Source organism: Amborella trichopoda, chromosome 10 (genome assembly GCF_054954075.1).
Source record: "Amborella trichopoda isolate Santa Cruz 75 chromosome 10, AtrichopodaSantaCruz75HAP2 v2.0, whole genome shotgun sequence".
NCBI classification, from domain to species: domain Eukaryota; kingdom Viridiplantae; phylum Streptophyta; class Magnoliopsida; order Amborellales; family Amborellaceae; genus Amborella; species Amborella trichopoda.
The window spans coordinates 9,942,880-9,966,155 of NC_142345.1; the positions used below are offsets into that span (position 1 = coordinate 9,942,880).

General features: G+C 38.2%; 1 protein-coding gene across 14 annotated transcripts; it reads right to left on the reverse strand.

Annotated features, from left to right (window-relative positions):
• Positions 1-1,881: 1,881 nt before the first annotated feature.
• LOC105421585 (anthranilate synthase beta subunit 2, chloroplastic-like) lies at positions 1,882-22,508 on the reverse strand. Of its 14 annotated transcripts, XR_016042777.1 has the most exons (9): positions 21,848-22,209; positions 21,576-21,745; positions 13,498-13,568; positions 13,366-13,394; positions 13,168-13,278; positions 4,962-5,061; positions 3,798-3,942; positions 3,485-3,620; positions 1,882-2,084 (listed from the first exon to the last, which is right to left on the reverse strand). XR_016042777.1 is itself a non-coding variant. In XM_088849723.1 (8 exons), the coding sequence occupies exons 5-8, from the start codon at positions 13,199-13,201 to the stop codon at positions 2,073-2,075; spliced, it is 282 nt and encodes a 93-aa protein (XP_088705849.1). In that variant the 5' UTR covers positions 13,202-13,278; positions 13,366-13,394; positions 13,498-13,568; positions 21,576-21,745; positions 21,848-22,508; the 3' UTR covers positions 1,882-2,072. The 14 variants fall into 14 exon arrangements, 10 of the variants coding, with proteins under 10 accessions (XP_088705849.1, XP_088705850.1, XP_088705851.1 ...); XM_088849723.1 differs by lacking the exon at positions 3,798-3,942 and having other exon boundaries at positions 21,848-22,508; XM_088849724.1 differs by lacking the exons at positions 3,798-3,942; positions 21,848-22,209 and adding an exon at positions 22,357-22,493.
• Between the last annotated feature and the right edge of the window lie 768 nt (positions 22,509-23,276).

Here is a 23,276-nt window from a genome sequence, read left to right on the forward strand (position 1 = left end):
TGCTATTTTCTTTTGTTTGGCCCTTATCTCGAGGCATGAGTTGTCTTAATCAATTTTTGGACATCTGACCCATCGGAATTTGTGGCACCGGCACCTTTACCAATGGTGCTGGGACTTTTTGCTTCCTAATTTCCTCCAAATTGGTAGTTCTTGGTCCCGATCTGCCTTGTTCAGTCTTAAGGGGCATTCTTTGATGCTTAATGCTCTCCCAAGTTGGTCTAGGTGCACCGGGTATGGTTCAAGGTCGATTGTGGTTGGGTGTGAATGGTCCAGGTTTCAAGTTGGCCTGGTAAGGGAATTTAGATCACCTGCAGTTTCTTCGATTGGGATCGAGGTGTCTACAACTAGGTATGGAGTGAGTTGTTCTTGATTGGTTATTATATTTCGGGTTAATACATTATTCCATCCCCACTTTCATTACCACTATTGCCATCTCCACCTTCAATATCACTATTGTCATCACCACCATCAATTCCATTTTTACCATCTCCACCATCATTTCCACACTTACCATCTCAACATGCTTTCACTTTCCCACCAATTCCCTTCTTTATACTACCACCTCCTCCACTATTCTCTTTTCCGCTGATTCCTGGAATTCCACCATTGCCTCCATATGAGGTTCTAGGGAATTCTTTTTTGGATCACATAATATAATGTCTAGAGTGGTTGTGTAGCTGTTTGAGGAGATATGTTCATTGAGCTAAGGAGGCATAGACTCATTCTGAATTTTCCCACCATTCAATAAACCAATTTGGGACAAATTGATTAAAATTATCTAAAAAGATAATCTATAGCTGGACTTTTTTATTTTGGATATAAAAGATATTTTCACATGCATCTAAATAATCATAGTAAGAATAATTATTGCACCTTTTATAATTTGCCCGGAGAATTTTTTTATTATAAAAAAAGCTCAAACCAAATTCTTCAAAAGGGATAATTTTATATATAACCAATTGGCAGTATGCATATTCCCTATTGGCACCATAATTATTTTTTATGAAACAGCTTTTAAAATCAATTAAGATTCTTCTATAAAAATTTCAATCTTGTCCAATTGTTTTTATAGGTAATTTAAAGGTAGTGTCAAAGTATTTAATTGCAATTTGGTGAGCCTTTAAATTAAAATTTATATGACTCTTCGAGAGGCATAATTGTAAGGGTATAACCTTTTTCATAAGGATAGCGAACCCTATTGGATTCGCTTGAATTTGCATGACTTCTTCCTGCAAAGCTTAAGGAGTGACTTCATCTCCATAAGGCCATTTAAATATTCTCGAGTCAAGAAATCAAGTAGAAAATTAGATTCTCCTTAATAAATTCTATATCAAATTCAAAAATTGATAAAACTGCTTTCCATCTAGCAAAAAGGTTTTTTACATCCTTTTCCAAGACTCCTTCAGTAGGTTTTTCATTTTTTATTTTGGTTTTCTTGAATGTAGAGTTGTGACCTAAGACTTAAGACACTTTTGGACTGCTCCAAAGTTTGAAATATCAAACACTCAAAACTGGGGCATCTAATGTTGATATCAAACCGGTTTAGAGCTTCATTGATCGCCAAGTCGGATGCTTGTGACATGGGACAAGTCTGGAAAAATTTAAATTTGCCAATACGATATTTTCGACATTGGACTGGCCAAATGTTTTTCTTTTTTTTTTCCTTAAGTTCTGGGAACACAGATTGTTTTTGATGATATGAACACCGGTACAACTGCTTGGAGCCCCAAAACTTTTGGGTATTGACCCTAAATTGTTTCATGACCCTACAACTCAAAGAAAATCAGAAAAAAAGAAAAAGTTAAAACCGGTTTGATGCTGATAACATTGGATCGAAGAAAAAAAAAAAAGAGCACAAGAGGACCGAACTTATGCATAATATTTGGTAAAACATATGGATCTTTCTATATTTTTTCATTAGTTTTTGTATCTGGATATAATTTTTCCTAAGCTTTATTCCACTCAAGGTTTTCTTGGAGCACTCTAAGCTCCCATAATCCCACTTTGTGATCGAGCCTCCGCCTGTTCAATAAGGCTGATGAAATTGCGGACGATCCTTTTACCTTCGACGGTTATAATGCTCTCTGGATGGAACACAAAGACAGCAAAACTTCAACATTACTTAATGCATCAACTGTAATCCAATCCCATAGGTTAAATTCATACTTGTAAAGGGAAGTAGATGTTTAGCCAAAAGCAATAGTACGAAAAGCATAATTCAAATTCAGTAATGATAGTCTAAAAAGGAAGTGTGAGTTCTTAGCCAGCAAAGTCCGGTACTGTTTCCCTTCATTAAAAGGAGAGAAATTACACTTTTAACTTCAAAATTTGTGCATTAGTACAAAGCCTGGATGCCCCAAGTATCTTATGCAACATGGGTACAACTATCAAAGAGAGACATTTGCTGCATGGAAAATTTACCAAATAAAATATATAAACATGGAAGCCCTTTTCTCATTGATTACCAAGACATAAAATCTGGCACAAAACAATTGCAAGGCAAAAAGTAACGAACCTGCGCTCAATAATTTGACCAAATGAAATAAGATTCTTGAATTAAAGTTTGGAACATGAAAATGCAATCTGTAATAGTAACAGTTGAATACTAGAGAAACCAAAGCATAGGACCACCTTGTGAAACCTACAAGGTAGATCCGTACATGGTATGAACAAATGTACAAGCACTAATTAGTTACGTCACTTTGCAATATAATATTGTCCTAGCTGTTTTCCAGTACTTGGAATTACATTCATTAGACTTTGAAACAAGATAAAACTAAGAATATATGGACATTAAAACTTTGTTGGTTGCCAAATAACTCTCTTTTTGGGTAGGTTCCAAATGATTATTCATCTCTCTCTCTCTCTCTCTCTCTCTCTCTCTCTCATGCCCATGCATCCCACAGTTCTAATAATTCAGCACTTCACTAAAACTTTTTACCTCAAGTCCAATAAAGAACAAAGAGCTTATCAAATTTCACATGTAAAAATAGAATACACTTAATTTCCAATTACCAACTAGAGATCCCAATATGACATGCTTACACATATCACCATGTATAAGCAGTAATTCCAAGCATCAACACAGAAATATTGCATCACGTAGACCAAATTACATGTTACGCAGATCAAAATGAAAATACAACAACAGAGAAAGAAAAAAAATTAGGAACAGGCGTAAAGAAAAGAGAAGGCACACTAAAATCCAATGGACTGGCGAAAACCATAACCCAATGAAGTCATCACCATACAATGATATGGCCATTGATAGAAGGACAATTGGCCCCAATGTTGGGATCATTTCATGTTTTGGTGGCCCCATTGACTTCCCATAATTGTCAACCATTTCAATGAACGGCGATGAATCAAATTGACCATGTTCTTCCAGAGTCCACTTGATTATGGTAAACTTTCATATACATTTCTTGTACAAACACATATGACAACGAAGACAAATAACACTAACAATAACAAGAATAACTACCTGCATATTTTTGTATTCTTTGTGGCGCAAAGCCATAATCAACCCATCTTCAGTCCAAGCTGTAATCTCAAGTTTGTCACACGGAAAGCTGTCATGTTCTACAACAAGGCTGTGGTATCTGGCAGCAGTGAAGGGACTGTGCAAAAAAGTACACAATAAGGATAGGTTCATACGCATGTCAGCGTGCCTTTGATGAATGGGAAACTATATGCCATGTACTTAAGCTATACCAGTAGTAATTCATATTTGCTTTTGAAACTTGAACTTCAAAACTTCAGTAGGACCAAAAATTACAGTCAAATTATATTCTCACCTCTTCTCTTGATAACTTATTATATCATGATTACTTTCTTGGTAGGTTGTTAATGCTTCTTCTCATTCTTACACTGGAGAACATCTCCCTCTCCCTCCACACACACGTACACAAGTAGGCGAGAATTGCTATGCCCAGTACATCACTGAAGTGCAACTATGATAGTAAATACATTTTTTATGGGGGTAAGTCAGCGATGGGAATCTAACCCAGAATGATAGTAAATAAATCTCTGATATATGAAAAACATTATATATTAATTATCTTAATAGATACATTAATGAAGAAGGAAATTTATTTATGATATATGAAAAAAATTATATAGTAATTATCTTAATAGCTACATTACTGAAGAAGGAAATTTCTATTCTTTATAATATAGACAAATAGATAAAGAAAAATGGGGACCTTCAAGGAAATATACTATACTTATATAGAATGATAAAGAGATAAAGGAAATAGGGATAAATGAAGTATCAATGGATATCCTGATAAGATACATGGCCAAATTGTGTTTCTTATCTTTCACACACAACACTTTCTATTTTGTTTCTTTACCCAATATTTTTGGATAAGCTGAATGGGTAGTTTTCACTATTAAACTTGCTCCTTATCTTATTTTTTCTAAATTGTTTGCCCTAGCTCAAACAAGGTAGAGACACATTTAAAGAAGGCTTTAGAAAAATAAATAGAAATTGACATGTAGCTTTCTTTCTAGAAATGCTAGACATTACCCTAATGTGAGACTGTTAACTAAGCCATACTTCAAAGTGAAGTGCTTTTGGCTAGAAGCCCCAACTATGTGCCAATATAAAAAAATCTTCACTTTTACTAGTAGTTCTAAAGGTGATGCATCATTTAAACAAAAACTGGATGAAACCTAAGCAAAGTTGGCCAAAAGAACTGCAATTTCATAATGAGTGTGCGTATGAAACAAGTTTTGATTTGGTTGAATAAAGCTATTAAAGAGCAATGTCATAAAAAGAACAGCACATGTATGTTGCATGAACGACAGATGTTAAAAAAAGAACGACACGTGTAGTTTGCATTAAAGAGTAATGCCATAAAAAGAATGACACATGCAGTTTGTATGAAACATGACACATATAGTTGGCACAAAACAATGGCACATGTTGTAACAATAGTGGCAATGGACAAACTTACTTCGGCAAACCTGCAAGCAAACCAGCTTCTCCTTTTTCATCATAATAAACAAGAGAACCCTTTCCATGCATGACACCATAAGGAGATCGTACAATTTTTCCTATAGAACGAGAAAAATAGTTTGATGGTGAGGTCTTTTACATAGATATTTAATCAAGCGTATCATTTTCAATGAACAAGATGGAAAAGAGGTATTTACTCTTAATCATGTATTCTTTTTTTTCTTTTTCTTTTTTTCCGTTTTTTTTTGTGGGGGATGGTGTGGGAAGGTTAACGGTAGGGTACTTGGGAAGGAATGTTGCAATCCTCAACACCTTAATCAATCAAGCCCAAGCATGAGTCCTACTTGCTCTTGAACATAGATACTATGATAGCTGCTTGTGGTTGGTGGGTCTGCTCACATGAATCTATAGTGGGAACCATGTAGTATCACCACCTCACAATTCATGGGATCACGGTTCCATAGCCCATGAGAAACTCTTGTCAATAACATGGTGAATGCATTGGGAACTACATTTACTAGGGAGAATAGGGCATAATTATTAGTTATTTGAATTGTTACACAATGAAATCACATACATATACTTGCTTGAAGAGTATCTAGTTTCCAAAATAGAAGGAGATTTAAATTGATATCAATGAGAGCAAAAAATGTTTTGTAGATTAAAGGCAAGTTATCGCAGTTCGGTACTAACTAAATAAAAGGAGTTTTATTGCATATATAAGTTATCAACAAAAGATAAATACATTACAAGGAAATATATCAATGTCATGAGTAGGCAGTGGAAATACAGAGATTTCCATTGATTTTTTATAACTTACATAAAAAATAGATAAATATATTTTGAGTACAAAAGATAAATACATTACAAGGAAATATATCAATGTCCTGAATAGGCAGAGGAAATGTAAGATTTGCTTACTTTTGATATTCAAATTTAATACTAAGATCTGCATGTATTTGCTTACTTTGGACTCATTAATGCATGTAGCAAACTTAGTATTGCATGTTAATTTTTTTTATAGTTGAAACATGTCTTATTATGCTCAAAAAAATAACTTGTTTCAGAATAATAGAATTTATACTTAATATATTGAACACCCGATAAATTTTGCATAAGGTCCTAATAGAAAAGAGCCGATTTTCCCTCAAAAAAAAAAAAAAAAATAGCCTAATAATCTTTTGACAAAATTCAAGATCATTAATATATTGTTAACAATACTTACTACTAAGTAAGTTGCGTAACCCAAGAAATTGGGACCAGTGCTCCTGTAGAACCCGGCTTTTTGCTTGGTGTTGTTTGTTGACTCATATAACGAATAAGGAGATCTAGTGACAAATTTACTGACAAAGTTCAAGTTTAATATCTTTGTTTTCAAATTTCCAAATAGGATGAGGTTTTTCAATTTTTTTTTTTTTTTTTTTTCAGTTTCATGAAAAATTAAGGTTTAGTTTCCTATTTGATCATTAGCGTTTAGTTTCCTTTTTATGAGAGTTTCCTTTTATATAGTAGAGGCTTAGGTATCCTAAATATAAAGGTTCCCTAATTTTGAAAGTAGACTGGTAAAATATCTGTGGCCAGTCTAGGTTTGCTTGGAGTCCAAGCCAAGCTAGAATTAGAGATGCACAATAATTCACATATTGGGCCAAAGGCCATGCAATGAATTTTGAAAATTTAATAAAGACTAACTTCTTTTAGCTTTGCCAATTGACTCAATCAGTGAGGACCTGATTCCTCAACCCCATCTTGTGGTGCTGATTCCACAAGAAACCAAATTATGCATCATTAGTAGTGGACCAGTTGCCCACCCAGCTACCATTTATGGACCTAGGACAGAGCTATCCCTTGTGTCGCTCTTTCTCTACGTTTTGCCCTAACTCTAATCGATGTCTTGCACCAAGTAAACAGCTCTTTCTCTAAGTTTTTCTTTTATCAATGAACCAACTACTGATTTTTCAAAGGCTTCGATTTTATCGGCACCATCGGCTTTTTCTCTATAACCTTTGAATTAGGAGGACGTTCCAGTCATTTCGTAGTCAAGATTCAAGAAAGTACATTCCTCTATTTTTTTTGGCCTCTTTCCTCGTTCAAATAAATCAGGTCTTAAGACATTTTTCAAATAAATCAGGTCTTAAGACATTTTTCAAATGAATTCAATTCTATCACATCAATGTTGCTTTTCTCTACCTATAGGATCATCATATCGACACCACTGGCCCTTATTATATCCAGGATTTTTTATTAACTTTCAAGTCTATCTTGGTCAAGAAAAACCCCCAATCCTCCACCTTTTGAGCTCTTTCATCATCCAAGGAAATTGGGTCTTTGACATTTCTGCTATGTCCATTAAAGAATCATTCCTTAGGAGAATGGAGACACTAAAAAGCCATGCATAGGCATTTGTTTGTGCTGCCATTTTTTTTTAGTTCAAGTACATATGAAAGCCGAATCAATGGTTTTCATATCAATTGTGGCCCTCTTTGAGTTCCTTGACGATGTGTAGTAATAGGTTTCTAGGCTAGGTTTGCCATTCCTCTTTGTAGGAAGAGATTTGGGGTGAAATTTACTGATATCCATTTGCCATTCCATGCAGGGTTTTCTGATTGGGGCCATTAACTCGGCATCGATTGATCCATGCTCTCTCTCTCTCTCTCTCTCTCTCTCTCTCTCTCTCTCGGCCTTATCTATTTCACCACATAACATAGACAGTTTCATCCTTACCATTTCCAAAAAACACTATTCCCGAAGCTATTTTTTCTCACTTAACCTCTGCCAAACAACTACACAAGTAATATTACAAAAGATATAATAATATTAGACAAAGAAATATACTCATGATGACACTAAATGTCATCCAAACAGGCCCCAAGCCCATTGATTTATGTATTTGTTTGAATTATTCCACACAAACAAACACTAACATGCATGCACATATGTATGTTTCATTAGTTGTTTAAGAGTGGTGACAGATTAAATTCAACATAAAATAATACAGTATTCCAGAAAATACCATCATGACGTCATCATCATTAGAGCCTTTTCCCAATTATTTAGGGTCAACTAGACGGATCCTAGACTGCTATTCTGCTCTATCAAGGGTCATACCTTCAATGAAGCCATAAGTCCCCATATTTTTTCTCACTACTTCCAACCATGTCCTTTTGAGCCTACCTCTTGCCCTTTCTGAGCCTTCCACTTGAACCAACTCACACCTCCTAACAAGTTCTTTACTGGGTGTGCACTATACATGGCCAACCCACCTAAGTCTACTTTCTATCATTTATCGCCCATTGGAGCCACACCTAAGCTCTCTCGAATATATTCTATCCCTTTTTGCCACTCATCCATCTCAATATCCTCATCTCAGCTACACTCATTCTATGGGTATATTGTTTATTGAGCGCTCAACATATCGCATCATAAAGCAAAGCTGATCTCACAGCTGTCCTATAGAACTTCCCCTTCAGCTTCATTGGTATGCGGCAATCACATAAAACTCCAGTCGCACATCCCCACTTTGCCCACCCAGCTCTAATTCTATGTGCAACATTTTTCTCAATCTTTCTATTTTCCTGGAATATCGACCCAAGATATCAAAAGTGCACTCTTTTTGGCATTCCAAAAAAATATACATAACCAAATTTAGAGAATTCTACAACACAACAATTTGGGACACAAGGATGTCGAGGATCATAATCATCATCATCATCCAAGTCTTATTCCAATTATTTGGGGTCGGCTATATGCATTTTATTCCTCTATTTTTTTCTATCAAAGGCCATATCCTCAATAAGACCAAAAATCATCATATCTTTTCTCACTACTTATATCCATGTCCTTTTGAGCTTTTTACCTTGCCCTTTTAGATCCTTCTACATAAACCAAATCACAACTCCTAATGAGTGTTGTATTAGGTCTACATTGTACATGGTCATCCCACCTAAGTCTACTTTACCTTATCTTATCCACACCCAAGTTCCCTCGTATATATTCATTCTGAATTCTATCCTTTCTTATCTTTCTGCTCGTCCAGCTCAACATCCTCATCTCAGCTACGCTCATCTTATGGATATTGTTATTTTCTGACCACCCAACATTCCATCCCATAAAGCAAGGCTGATCTTACAACCGTCCTTTAGAACATCCCCTTCAGTATCAATGGAATGCGGTGAATCACATAAAACTCCAGATGCACATCTCCACTTCATCCATCCAGCTCTAATTCTATGCGCGACATCTTCCTTAATTTCTCTATTCTCCTGGATTATCGACCCTAGATATCAAAAACTCTCTTTTAGGTATTTCTTGACTTTGGATCTTAACTATTTTCTTGTGTCTACTCCTAATATTACCAAATTTGCATTCTATATATTTTGTCTTAGATTATAGAGCATCCCTCCAACGTTCTGACTTTGCATTGACACCACCTCTAGTCTCATCAATCAAAACCATGTCATCTACAAAACAACATACACCATGGTCTCTCATCTTGTAGGATCCTAGTTAACTCGTCCAAAACTAAAACAAAGAGATATGAGCTCAACGCTGACCCTTGATGTAGGCCTATTGTCGCTGAGAACTCACTCGTCACTCCACTACTTGTTCACACACTAGTTAGTGTTCCCTCATACATATCTCTCACTATGTCAATATCTCCTTTGTACATATCTTACGCTTTGTCAAGGATGTCAAGGATCATCCAAGGAAAATATCTAAATTTGGAATGTACTATGTTGACATTTAGTGAACATAACTAGCAATCAATTTAGCAATATCTCATGTTGGAGGACACTTTCCCATATCATAGATATACATCTATGAATGTATGACACACACACACACACACACACACACACACACACACACACACATATATATATATATATATATATAGTTATACTTCTAGAATAGCCAACACCAATGGTGAACTTTTCACTATAACATGCTCTTATTTGTTCAAAAATGACTTTTGACTATGAATAGTTCATGTCTTTTAGGAAGGGTGTTTTTCTCTTTTTACAATCCCTGCAAAATTTAATTTCAAATTTAAAAAGATTCCTTTGACTTCTTGAATGATAAGTGGATCTCTAAAGCAATTTAAAATTACAAATATGCCCTTCTCAAAATTTTCAAATAAGCCATTGTTAATGTAATTTGTATATTTATAAGGACCTTTTGTTGCCAAAAATTTAGTATGATGTATTCTAGAAATTATAAGTTCACCATTAGTATGGTGTATTCTAGAATATCACACACAAACACACACACGAGCACATGCGAACATACAGAGAGGATTGAATGTAATGTTCTTGGTATGTGAGAGATTACCTTCTTAGAACTTACAATGAACAAAAAGCAGAATCTTAGTGAAAACTAATTATGTCATTCAATGGTAGACATGCATAAAAAGCTTGTTTTTTTAATAATACGGACAGTATATCAAAAAGCGGTAGGCGGGTCCTAGGCCGCCTAGCGGGCACCCAAAACCTAAGCGGCTGCCCAGCTGAAAAAATATACCAAATTACCAATATACAATATTCCAAATCCAAGTTGAAAAAGAAAAAAAGATAGACGTCGAGAAGAGAATTTTGATAGTCCATATTGTTAAAACAGTAATCTATAAAACTATACAAGTGTGTAGGATATAAAAGTCAACATTCAACACAACAAAAATATACAAAAATTTAGAAAATATACAGTCTAACAAAAGTCAATACTCATGACTCAACACAACAATCAACACTTAACACTGAGTACCAAGAGGCAAGAGTCTTCAGTCGTCATCATTCATCATCATCATTATCATCATCATCATCATCATCAGAAGGAATATCAATAGGGCAAGCCTCATCATATGCATCAGAGTCGAGGCCATCATCATCAGAGTCATCTTCCTCTTTAATACAAGGCTCGTCCTCCTCTGTTTCTTCTGAATCTGCCTCTTCCTCCTCCTCTTCTTCTACCTTCCTCTTACTAGTATGTGCAGTCTGTGCAGATGAGGCCCTAGGAGTCTTGGCTGCTCTACCCTTTTCTTTGTGCTTCTCTAAACTCAAATATTGTATAATTTTTTCCACGGTAGCCTCAAGAACATTTTTACACGGGGCAACATCCCCCTTAATACCGGTAAGGTATTTTTTAAATCGATAAATGCCCCCATTAGTATCATTTCCACAATAATTACATTTAATACAATTTTTATCACTTGGATTCGGGTTATAACCATACTTCCAACCCGGATCACCACTCCAGCTAGAACCTAGAGAAGATACTTCAATAGAACAAGGCTTATTTTCATCCTCTTCTGGTTCTTCTAAATTCAAAAGATGTCTACTCTCATCCCGAACTGTGTCAAGAACCTTTGTACAAGAAGCAACCAGTGTTTTAAAATGCGGGAAGCGGCCTTGATGCCGTGGGGCGCCGATGCAGCTCGATGTGGCTCGGATGCAGGTGCATTTACGATTATGCGGTTAATAAATGTAAAAAAATTCTAAAAAATTTTAAAAACTAAGTTAATGCATAGAAAAAAAATATGAAGGTGATATATGTGATAGTAGGCATTTTAGTTTAATGATTAACTTCAAAACTATTAGCTGTCGGAGATTCTATATCCAGTTATCCACCCATATAAGTATTTCCTCAGAGCAAGCATATCACACAATTTCTATCTTTGGGATTTTTTAGTTTAACATATTTTCAAGCCGGGTCCTTATTACTAGAAGATTGGGAAGAAGACATTGCCCCAAAAATATGTATAATAGTAATATTGTACAAGAAGAAAAAGAAATTTACCGACTCTATGAAGTACTGCTCGATTTCTTTACGATCTCTGAAACCCCCAATTTTTTCTCACAAATTCACCCTAACATCTCCAAATCAACAATCAAAGGCATCCAATGAACATCCAAGTATCAAGCAACCACCAAACAGTTTCCCTAACATTTGGATGGTCAAAAAGACCATTTTGCCCCTCCCCGAGGGGCAAAACAAAAAAATTTCGGTGGACACTGTAGTAGTGGGATGTTGTGCAATGCGTATACGGCTACGATGCGGGGCATATGCAGCCGCATCTGTCAAAAGCGCATATGCGCCTATTTCTGATGCGGATGCGAGCACATCCCGCATGATGCGGCCGCATATGCGGCGATCCGGCCGCATTTTAAAATACTAGAAGCAACATTACCTCTAACACCAGCAAGGTGTTTTTTGAATCGGCTAATACCCCCATTGGTATCTTTTTCACAAAAATTACACCTTATACAATTTTTATCACTTGGTTTTGGGTTGTACCCATACTTCCAACCTGGATCACTTCTTCTCGAAGTAGTAGAAATAGATCTATGACAAGGATTTTGTTCTTGTTCTTGTTTTTGTTTACCAAAACCTATATATTGCTTAATCTCCTCTCTGATAGCTTCAAAAACATTTTTACAAGGGGCAACATCCCCCTTAATACCGGCAAGATGTTTCTTAAACCGGTTTATGCCTCTTTTTGTATATTTTTTACAAAAATTGCATCTAACGCAATTTTTGTCATTTGGATTCGAATTGTATCCATATTTCCAACCCGGATCTCCACTCCGACTAACTCCTGAAGAAGACATCTCAAAATAAAACAAGCAATCTAAAAAATAAAGCTTTACATTTACTTTGGTTACTCGAACTCCAAACTTTGAGAAACACTTTGATCCAATCAAATGTAGTTTTTTTGAGGTTTCTTTCTCTCTAAAAGGGGTTCTTGTGGGTTTAGGTTTCAAATGAACCTAAAACCCATCGTTCTAAACTTTTATATCTTGGAAAAACGAAAAAAAAAAAAATTTACTTTTCCACCTTTGGGCTGGGTGCAGGCCCTAGGCGGCCGCCCAGGGACCACCGCCAAGTTTAGCCGCCTAGGCCTGGGAGATGCGCCCAGGCCATCTGGACCGCTTAGGCGGCCGCCTAGGTGCTGGGCGGTTCGTTTTTTTTAACAATGAATATGGATTTATGCATATCTAAGAGGTGCATACTTTTTCTTTACCATTTGGCAGTATTGGGGGACTTGGTGCTACCTCGGGGTGTACCAAAATGATGAACCCACTGTAGCAAAGATCATAAGGTTTTCATGTTCTTCTTTCCCTTTGTGATGACATTTAATAAAGTAGATGGCATGAAAGAAAATAGCAGGATTGCTTTTTAGTTGAAATAGACAAGGATATAGAACCACTTACCTCCATAGGCCTCTCCAATACATTGCAGGCCCATACACACCCCAAACAGAGGAAGCTCTGGCCCTAGCTCAAGCACACTTTGAAGTGATATCCCTGAATCCTGTGGAGTACCTGTCAAAAAAGAGATTATTTATAGTGTAAAATAATCATAAATATTATTTTATAAGTATTCACAAGCACATGGGAAAAAAATCTTACCAGGTCCAGGTGAAATAAGTAGCCCTCTCCTTAACAAGATAGAACATAATCATTCAGAATCAAACAAAGACAACAAGGTCAGACACATAAAATATGACAACCAAGAAAAAGAAAAAATAAAATAATGAAAACCTTCTGATCTCAGCAACGGATAGCTCATCGTTTCGATACACCTAAAAGGCAGCACCAAGTTCACCCAAGTACTGCAAAATGGTAAAGAAAAATTATATACCTCATAGATATGCAAAAATCCATATTATTCAGAAATAAAGTGTTACATGCATGTCAACTAATTAATGGCATGGTTAGTTTTCACTAAGGCTCTGTTTTTTGTTCATCAGTTCTAAGCACGCAATCTCTCATGTAGAAAGAACATCACATTCAGTCGTGTGAGGGGTCATGGGAGAAACTCGTGCCAAGTGAGATTTACATGGGTGGTGAGTACCACAAAACATGGTTCTCTTCCAATTTTATGTGGAATGAAACAGTGCTTGATAAAAAAAGAGGGTGGTGAGTACCACAAAACATGGTTTCTCTTCGTATTTTATGTGGAATGACACAGGAAAGCTGATGATGACCAGCACAGATATTTTCCTTTTGTCATTGGACTAGGAAGAGAAGTACCAATGGATTATTTCCAATACAATTGCCAAACTAGCTTCAGACCGAATTGATGGTAGACACAAATTGACTGAACTTGTCTCCTTAGAGTTTTAGATTGATTGGGCTGGAACACGATGAACTGACAGTAAGACGGTAAATTGATGAGAGACGTTTCCAGTGAATGAGTAGGGCTAACGGACAGATTCTTTAAAAAGGTGAATCTAAAAGTGCAAGAAGTGTTTAGAAGGAAAATTTTGAAAAGACCAGCAATGTTGGCTTTTGTCTACATATATCCCTCAGGGTTCAGGATCCAAGAGTGTTTCTGGACTAGGACTGCAATTTGCTCTGATCTGAGTTGTAATGCGTCTGCAATGCATTGGTGACTCTTATGGAGTTAAGTCATTCTACATGTATGTTTTAACTAGAAGGCAAGTTACCAATTTTTCATGCCATATACTATATGTACCAGCATCATATAATAGTTGCAAATCTGAAAGTATATGGTACATGGCTTTTATACTATGAATGGGTTGTATAGCTTGCTTTTTTCAGTAGTTAAACAACATGCAGGAAGAAACAAATGCAGGAGTTACAGAGGAAACTTGGAAGAAAGAAAATAATCAGTGATAAAATGAAGCCAACAAGGGACATAGGTTCATCATCATCATCAACCAAGCCTTATCCCCATTATTTGGGCTACATGAATCATGTTCCTCCGTTCCAACCAGTTATATGGGTTAGAAATAGAAAACTAGATGGGATGGTCTCGAGCATTCCTTAAGCAAGAGAAAATCTGCAGGCGACTAAAAAGATGGGGTTATGGTTGGAATAAGTATTTAAGCATTAAAGCACTAGGTTCTTCCACTCCATGAGTGACACTCAAAGGAGGCATGATGCTAACAAGTGGCGTTGGTGAGAGTGGAAGTGTGAGATAGAAGATTTGCTACAACTGCCACAGGGCTAATTTTTCGTTTAGCTTAAATATGTGGTTTTAGAACCCAAGTCTGGAATTTTTGTGGCCAAGTTCAGCCATTCAACGCCCAGCGCCCAACACAATGGCCCAGCTTTATTGCATACTATACAAAATTACAATTATATACTGCCACAGGTGCCCACTCGAGGGTCTGGGCTTGAACCTAGAGTTTATATTGACATAGTTTCTTACATTTGAGTTTCAGATACATGGCCCCACCTGGCAGCCAGCCTCTGTCATGGACTGCCAAGATGGCCGTTGCTTGCACCCACGTGCTTCCAAAGGACCATTATGGGTAAAGGGACCATTACAGCATTTGTGTATTGCCCATGCCACGTGACTGCACTATCATGGGTGGCAAACTTCAACTGCATGAGTCCTTATGAGCCCGCGAAAATTCAAATTCAAACGTAACCACATGCACAACTCAAGAACAACATCTGCCCCAACATCCAGCTCATTGTCCAACTGTGTGCTAGGCCCCGTGTACCATGCTCCACACTTGCCTTGTATGCTAGGGTGGGTCAGTCGGCCCAAGGTTTGGGTTCCCTCCTCATACAGAAGGGGTGATTCTGTACATTAAAACGGTACAAATTCTAACGGGACGACCAGGTCATTTCTTCAATTGTTTCCAGCACCAAGAGATGTTCACTCTCAATGCCTTCAATCAGCAAACAGGTACCAAATTAGGGTGTCTGACAAGCAGCCCCCCAAAAAAAAAACCCATGAGATCCTAATGTCCTCATCGGGAGTCCAGCTAAGAACTCCGTACCAAACCCTCGGTACTCCCACAGGGCCATATCCTTTTCCCAGCTAGTTTCCTCTGCCGTCAAGCCCTTCCACTTGACCAGAAACTCAATACTTCGGTTCTTTCTGCTTTGCCCCAATACCTGTCATGGCAGAATGGCCTCGACCTTCAGTGCAAACTAGGTCCTCACTCGTGGAGGTTTCTCACACTCATCGAGATGATAAGGCTTCAAGAAACTCTGGATCCAGTTAGGGAGGGTCAAGAGGTAGGCCTGCTTTCCTATCCACCAGGTCACCTCAAAAGGACATCATATCACTAGATTAAGCCATGGAGTACACCATCATGGTGCTGATATTCTTCCAAATTTGGGGGGCTAAGCTTGAACATCACCCAATCCCCCTCCTGAAACTCAAGGTGTTGGCGACCCGCATTAACATACTTCTTCATGCATTGAACGGCTTGGTCGAGATCGTCACATGCCTCTTTAAGCTGCTCAGCCCTTTCTTTTGGCCAATCTCAAGGCTGCAAGCCATCGCGATTGTCCTCGTTGCAGGCCATATCATGTGGTACCAAAGGCTACCGATTTGTGGCCATCTCAAAGGCGCTCTTCCCAATTGAAGAACTGTGATGTAAATTGCAGCAAAACTAGGTCAAATCGAGCAAGTTAACCAAATTATGCTGGTTGGCAGTCTCATAGTGATGGAGGTAGTCCTACAATATCTCATTCACTCTCTCAATCTGACCATCTCTTTGAGGGTGGTTGCTAGTCGAGAAGTTTAGCTTTATGCCCATCAACTCAAACAAGTGTTGCCAAAATCTCCTTGTGAATCTAGCATCCTGAGTCACTTCCCGAAGAGAGTGCCCTCTCTAATCAGCTTGAGGGATAAGTGGTGACCCATGGGGAGCATGCCAGTGCTTAAGAAACCCACATGAGGGACTTAGAGGTTGTTATTGCTGCCTTAACTGACATGTTCAAGGGAAACCTTGACACATTGATGGCCCTGAACAACTTCCCAAGTGTCCTCAAACCAACAAGGGTCCGAGCACCTAAGCCTAAGCCATTTGGGGGAGCTAGGAGTACTAAGGAGCTGGACAATTCATTTGAGTTATGGAGCACTACTTCTTCCTGCTCATGCCTAAGAGAAGGATCAAGTGAACCTAACCACCATGCACCTCATAGGAGATGCCATGCTCTAGTGGAGGACAAGAGCCATAGACGGCTTGACACCTCCCCTTGTTAATTGGAGGACCTCAGGGGGTCGAAAGAGCAATTATTGCCTAGAAATGCTTCCTGGAGTGTGGGGAAGGCTTTGAGGAAGCTCAAGCACACTACTGTGCTAGAGTGTGTCAAACAATTCTCAAGCCTCATGCTTGACATAAACAACATGCCTAAGGAGGACAAGCACTTCAACTTCATGGCTTAATTGCAGTCACGGGCTCAGGCTGAACTAAGAAAAGAAGGGGTGAAGTATCTACCTACAACTGTGGCTGTGGCTGTGGCTGTACCGAGGCCTTATGAAATATAAGCTCAATGCCTCAAAGGAGGGCTCATGACGAAGCAAGGGGAAAGGCTATGGGAAGAAAGCTAGCGGGGACCCAAAACCACAGGCAATAGGAGGGGTCTTTTAGCAAGATAGTAGCCAGGAAGGACTTCTCAGGTTGCTTCATTTGCAAGGGCCCCATTAGAGCTAAGGACTACCTGCAGGCCCCTAAACGTTGTCGGGTCGATCCATGAGTAGGAGGGGGAGGGCATGAGGGCCACTCCTTTCCAACTTCATGTGATGCAAAGGGTGATAAAGTAGAACTCCATAAAAGGTGGCCCCATGTACATGAAGGTCACCTTGAATGGAAGGGTGATGAAAGCTATGGTGGAGGCAGGTGCCACCCACAATCTGTTGTCAGATAGAGAGGCTGATCCACTAAGCCTCACACTGGCTGGGGACACCAGTAAAATAAAGGTGGTGAACTTAGTGGCCGAATCAGTTGTAGGAATAGTATAGGAGGTGTTCGCTAAGGTGGGAATTTGAATGGGCGGATTTCGTTAATGGCAGTGCCCTTGGATGAATTTAAGGTTATCTTCAACAAGATTTCTTGATGATGGCCAAGGAATCTGTTGTGCTGCACCGTGGTGTGGTGGCCATCATGGACAAACAGTGCCCCTGCATGGTCCATGCGGCTTGCATGGAAAAGGAGAAGGCGTTATCTACATTGCAGCTAAAGACAAGATCGCAGCAAGGCCATGCCAACTATCTTGTGGCCTCGTTGACCAAGGAGATTGGAGAAGGACTGATGGCGCATCCTGCAATCATGAGGCTCTTAGAGTACAACAATCTGATGCCTCAAGAGCTCCCTAAGACACTGCATCCACCACATGCCATAAATCAGTGCATATAGCTCAAAATTGGTGTGCACCCACCAGCTAAAAGCCCCTTATAGCATGGCCCCTTAGGAGCTGTCAGAACTACGAAGGCAATTGGATGAGTTGTTGGATGTTGGGATGATCCAACCATTCAAATCTCCTTTTGGTGCACCGGTGTAGTTTCAAAGGAAGCTGGATAGTTTGTTGAGAATATGTGTGGACAATCATGCCCTAAACAACTTCAACATCAAGAATCGCTACCCACTATCCTCGATCAGTGATCTATTTGACTGGTTAGCCAAGGACAGGGTCTTCAGTAAGCTTGACCTGCGCAGACAGTATTGGCAAGTCCGCATTGCAAAAGGGGGTCGAGAGAAAACTCCTTGTGTAACCCTTTATGTGTCTTTTAAGTTCATTGTAATGCCCTTTAGGCAAACTAATGCCCTGCCACTTTTTGACATCCTATCAATGATGTTCTTAGGAAGTACATCGATGTATTGGTATTCGGTTATTGTATACTTAGATGACATAGCTGTGTATAACAAGACCTTAGATGACCATATCAAGCATCTAAAGCTGGTGTTGGATAGGTTGAGGGAAAAACAGTTGTACGTACAGCTTGAAAATTGCATTTTTGCCAAGGAGGAGATCCTATTCATTGGGCACAAGGTCGGTCGAGAGGTGATTGAGATGGATAACCAAAAGGTTTGCGCCACCCTTGACTGGCTTATTAACAACGGATATTGAAGGCTATTGCTCTACTAAGAAAGTGTGATGGTTAAATATGCTTCAACATGCGAAATAAGAAAACAGTATCATTCCATTAAGGCAACAAGTAGAGCCAATTCTAACTGTATTCCTAACAGCCTTTTTTTTTACAAAATTCGGGATCATTTGTTTTGTTTTCTGAAAAATGGTAGCTGAATAATATATAGATAAATATGTACAAAAATTCCTCATGACAAGTGAGAGAAAGGCAGCCCACAAACTGGGAGCTCCTTTACAAAACGAATGATGAAGTAACCAACCAAAAAAGAATGCTTAAAGAACTGTTGATTAACATAGCCCAAAAAGAATTATGTAGGAGTAAGACTTCGGAGGTGGGCAGCAACAACCAAGAAGAAACAAAGGGAAGGGAAGATAGGGGAAAAGGCATGAGGGTGCCATAGGAGAGGGGAAAGAGTGAGAAGGAGGCCTTCCCACATGTCGGGTGCTCTAAGAAATCTTAGTAGCAGCCCACGGTCCGGGTACTCAGAGTGAGAAAAGAAAGAGGCATCCCACATTTCTCAAGTGCTCAGAGGGACTTCTGAAAAATTTAAGATAAAGGGGAGAGGGAGAGAGGAAGATAGCTAAGAAAGAGCAAGGAGAGAAGAGGGACAAAGAGTACAGTGGGGGGAGAGAGAGAGAGAGCTCAGAAGAGGGCTTTCTTTTGGGTGGTCCAGAAAAACTCAAGATGAAGGAGAAAGAGAAAGGGCACAGAAAGAAGGGGGAGAAGAAAGAAGGGTAATGAGAAAGGAAATTAAGAGGATAGAGATGCCAAGCGAGAGAAGAAAAGGAGAGGGAAGGGAAGGAGATGGAGAAAAGGAAAAGAAAAGAGATGATAGAGTAAGGTCAGCAGAAAAGACAAAACAAAAAGCCAGTGGAAGCAGATGTCCATGAACCCAAAACTAGAAGGCTGGAGCCCCCTGCTCGCAGCTCCCTCCTTGGGTAACATCTACGCCTCTGAATTAGCTTTCTGCCGAATGAAGGAAGTCGACTTGAAGATGCCTGCAGAGGTGAAAACATGCAGTCAAATACAGGATCAAGAGGCTAAGGACTCTGGTTCGATCTATTGGCCCAGCAGTAAATGTTAGTACTATCACCTTCCACCGTGAGAGACTCACCCCAACTTGGGTCATACCAAGACAAACCGTCCAGCTAGGCATTGGCCTCAACCCAGGTGCAGTCACTATGCCAAGTTAACCTGAGAAGGATGACGAAATAGGCCGCTCATACCTTGGAATAAACTCCCGAAACCACAGGGACCCAGGTTTCCAAGGGAGCAGTCATCGAAGTTAAGTTTGATGGAACCTTCAGCATGTGGGATCCATAAGGAAGAGCAAGAGGGTGTTGGAGTTCGTAGTTGATTATAGTCACAGTCAGTGTGAGAGAAAGTCCACCTAGGTCAGATGTTTGAGAGGCTTGAAATTGAACGCCCAAAAAATGGTAAAGTTTTAAGCATTCCCTGCTAAGTTCACCTAGGTATTTAGTTCCCCTTTGGAGAGCCTCAAATTACATTTGATAATAACTACACTAATGCTAGAACTCAAAGTCAAATCATCACTCAAGAAAGAAGAAAGAATATAAATACACATGCTATCATACTGCATGGAGAACCATTCTCATATACAGGGGATCAAATAAATCATGGTATGTATGTCTCATTTATCTACTCTTCCAATTAGCCTCATGTTATCCTTCAGTAATATTATACCCACTGCCTATGTCCAATTATATCATATGTATTAAATAATCATGTAAAAATCTGCATTACTGATAAATTGCTCTGAACCAGAGAAAACCTCAACTAAAAAAAAATTACAAACCAAACTCCTATGAAACCAAACTACGTAACACAAAGTACTAGATCCTAACTATTACAAATACGATTTATCAATGCAATTGTTAACAGTTATCAAAAAAAAAAACTATTACAAATAGGATTACAAAAACAGTAATCCATACTCATAACATTTATATGGTAAATAGCTTATGAACTTGAGATCACTTATTATGTATAAACCAAAACAAGAAGTGAAACAAAGATTCATCAAAAGAAAATAGCAAAGAATTCTATACAAAACACAACATAATCATAAGCAATGTTGGAAAACTGGACGAATCCGATTCATGCACGTGTGAGTTAGACTCAGCAGGCTGCTGTTTCGGTAACCAAAAAAATGGGAACTGGCCTATTCTGGCTTGTTACCAATATTTTGTTACTTTTTGTTTGGACTCAGCAGAGTTCCTGGTGGACTCCACTGAGTCTGTCACACCTGACTTGGGCTAGGGACCCTAGCAAGTCATGACCCAAGTCCTTGTTTTTTAAAACTGCTCATAAAAATAAACAAACATGAGATCCTTAATAAACCATATAAAAGCAATACCAAGCTATATAAATCAGTGATATACAATACCAAAGAATGTAAATCAGAAGTAAAATACCAAAGAATTCCATACAAATCCCAAAACGTGATTGATAAAAGTGACATGCAAATGTTAATAAACCCCCCATAAAGAATCCAATTCAAAAAGTGGAAATGCAAATACTAATCAGAAGCAAATAGCAAAGATTCCTATATAGAACCCAACATACCCAAAACAATAAACATAGAAATTAGTTCATGAAATTGAGATCATTGATAAAACCATACAAAACACAATTAAAGAAAAAAAAAAGTGACATGCAAAGATTAATCAGAAGCAAAATTAGCAAGGAATTTTATATGAAACCCAAAAGATTTGCATTTTCTATCTTTGCATTATACCTGGCAAAGGTTATAAGTGAAACTATCATAGTTATCAATCACGATGATCGGATTAACTGAATTACTGTCCTTAATTTGATCCTTAGCTGATCCCACTTCAGTCATGGTCGAGACTCTAAGAGGGCAAAAACCTTTGTTCCCAAATGATTCAAAGCTAAGCGATCCGAAACCTGAATCATTAGAGAGAGAGAGAGAGAGAGAGAGAGAGAGTTAGAGGGGAAAATGCCTTGAAAGTAGAATGGAAATGGAGCTAGAGAAATGGGATTTCTCACTTTGACGGCTGCATGTCCTGAGAGAGGAACTAAATTGAAGTTTTCTTATCGAGAAGGCCTTGGTTTGAGCAGTGAGGCGGAGATAGATTGAGAGCGCCAAGAAAAGGGATACAACGAGCCCAAATTAAATTAAAAAAAAAAATAAGATACAACGAGCCCAAGTTCACCACAGGAAACAAAATGAGAGGGGTTGCACAGGGCCTCGTCAAAAAAATAGCCAAGTATAGAGAGAAAGAGAGCGCAGAGAGATAAATATAGAAAGAGAAGCGCAGAGAGATAAATATAGAGAGAGAGCGCAGAGAGATAAATATAGAAACAGAGAACAAGAGAGGGTATGCACAGGGCCTTGGCCAAAATTATATATACAGAGGGAGGGTCCAAATTGCTGTATAAATGTAGAGAGAGAGAGAGGGGCTCTGAATCTCAGTGAAAGAGAGAGAGAGAGAGAGAGAGAGAGAGAGAGAGAAATGTCGAAATGGGAGTGGTAGTAGTAATAGGAGGTAACTAACCACTGCTGACAGGTGGTTGCCATTTTTCCGCCACGCGCAGATTCAAGCCCAAACGTTAGAAAGAGTGAGAGAGAGTTAACAGAGGGCGAAACCTGGAGGTGTAAAAGAAGGCGGACGTCGAAAAATTATGGACAATGGTTATTTTGATGCTGAAAAGTGTATTATCTGACCTCGAGATGTCGATTGGATATGAAAAATAAAGATTTTTATGTCCTAAAAATTTATATATTTTGTAATACATTTTTGTGTCTATGTTTTAAGTACTTGATGTATTCATATAACACAATTAAAATGGATTAACAGAGTTGTCCATTGGTAAGGTTGGAATCACTTATGGTAGTGAGCCGGAACTGTGTGGCCCTTAATGATAATGAAGGCCAAAGCCTCATCACTTATATATTGAGATGGTAGGTTTGTTCATTTGGGAGAACGTGCAATTTATAGAATTGGGATTGTTTTATATCATCTATTGTTGGACTTTGGTAGGTCAATCATAAACCATGTGATGGTCTTTGGGTTATAAAAATTGTTGGGTCAATTTGAAAAAATGGGTATGGATTATAGTTTTCAGTATAAGAATAGATGATTTAGTAAATTAATAATTCTTTTATCTAGTTGGATCTGAATCCCATCAAAATATTTTAGAACTAATTATTTTGATTTTAAATAATATTTAGATTGACAATTTGAATTTTTAGAAGACTTTGAATATTTTATTTTCTCAAAATAGATTTATAAATAAATAAAATTGAATTTTTAGTATTTTAATATTTAGCAAGAAATATAAAATAATATTTTATTTCTAAAAGTTATTTTTATTATTTTAAAATTATTATTACACATGGGGGGCATTTCACTTCATGAGCACCCACTACTTTACATCTTGTGGGTCGTGCGTAGGCCCACTAGAGGCCCCATGG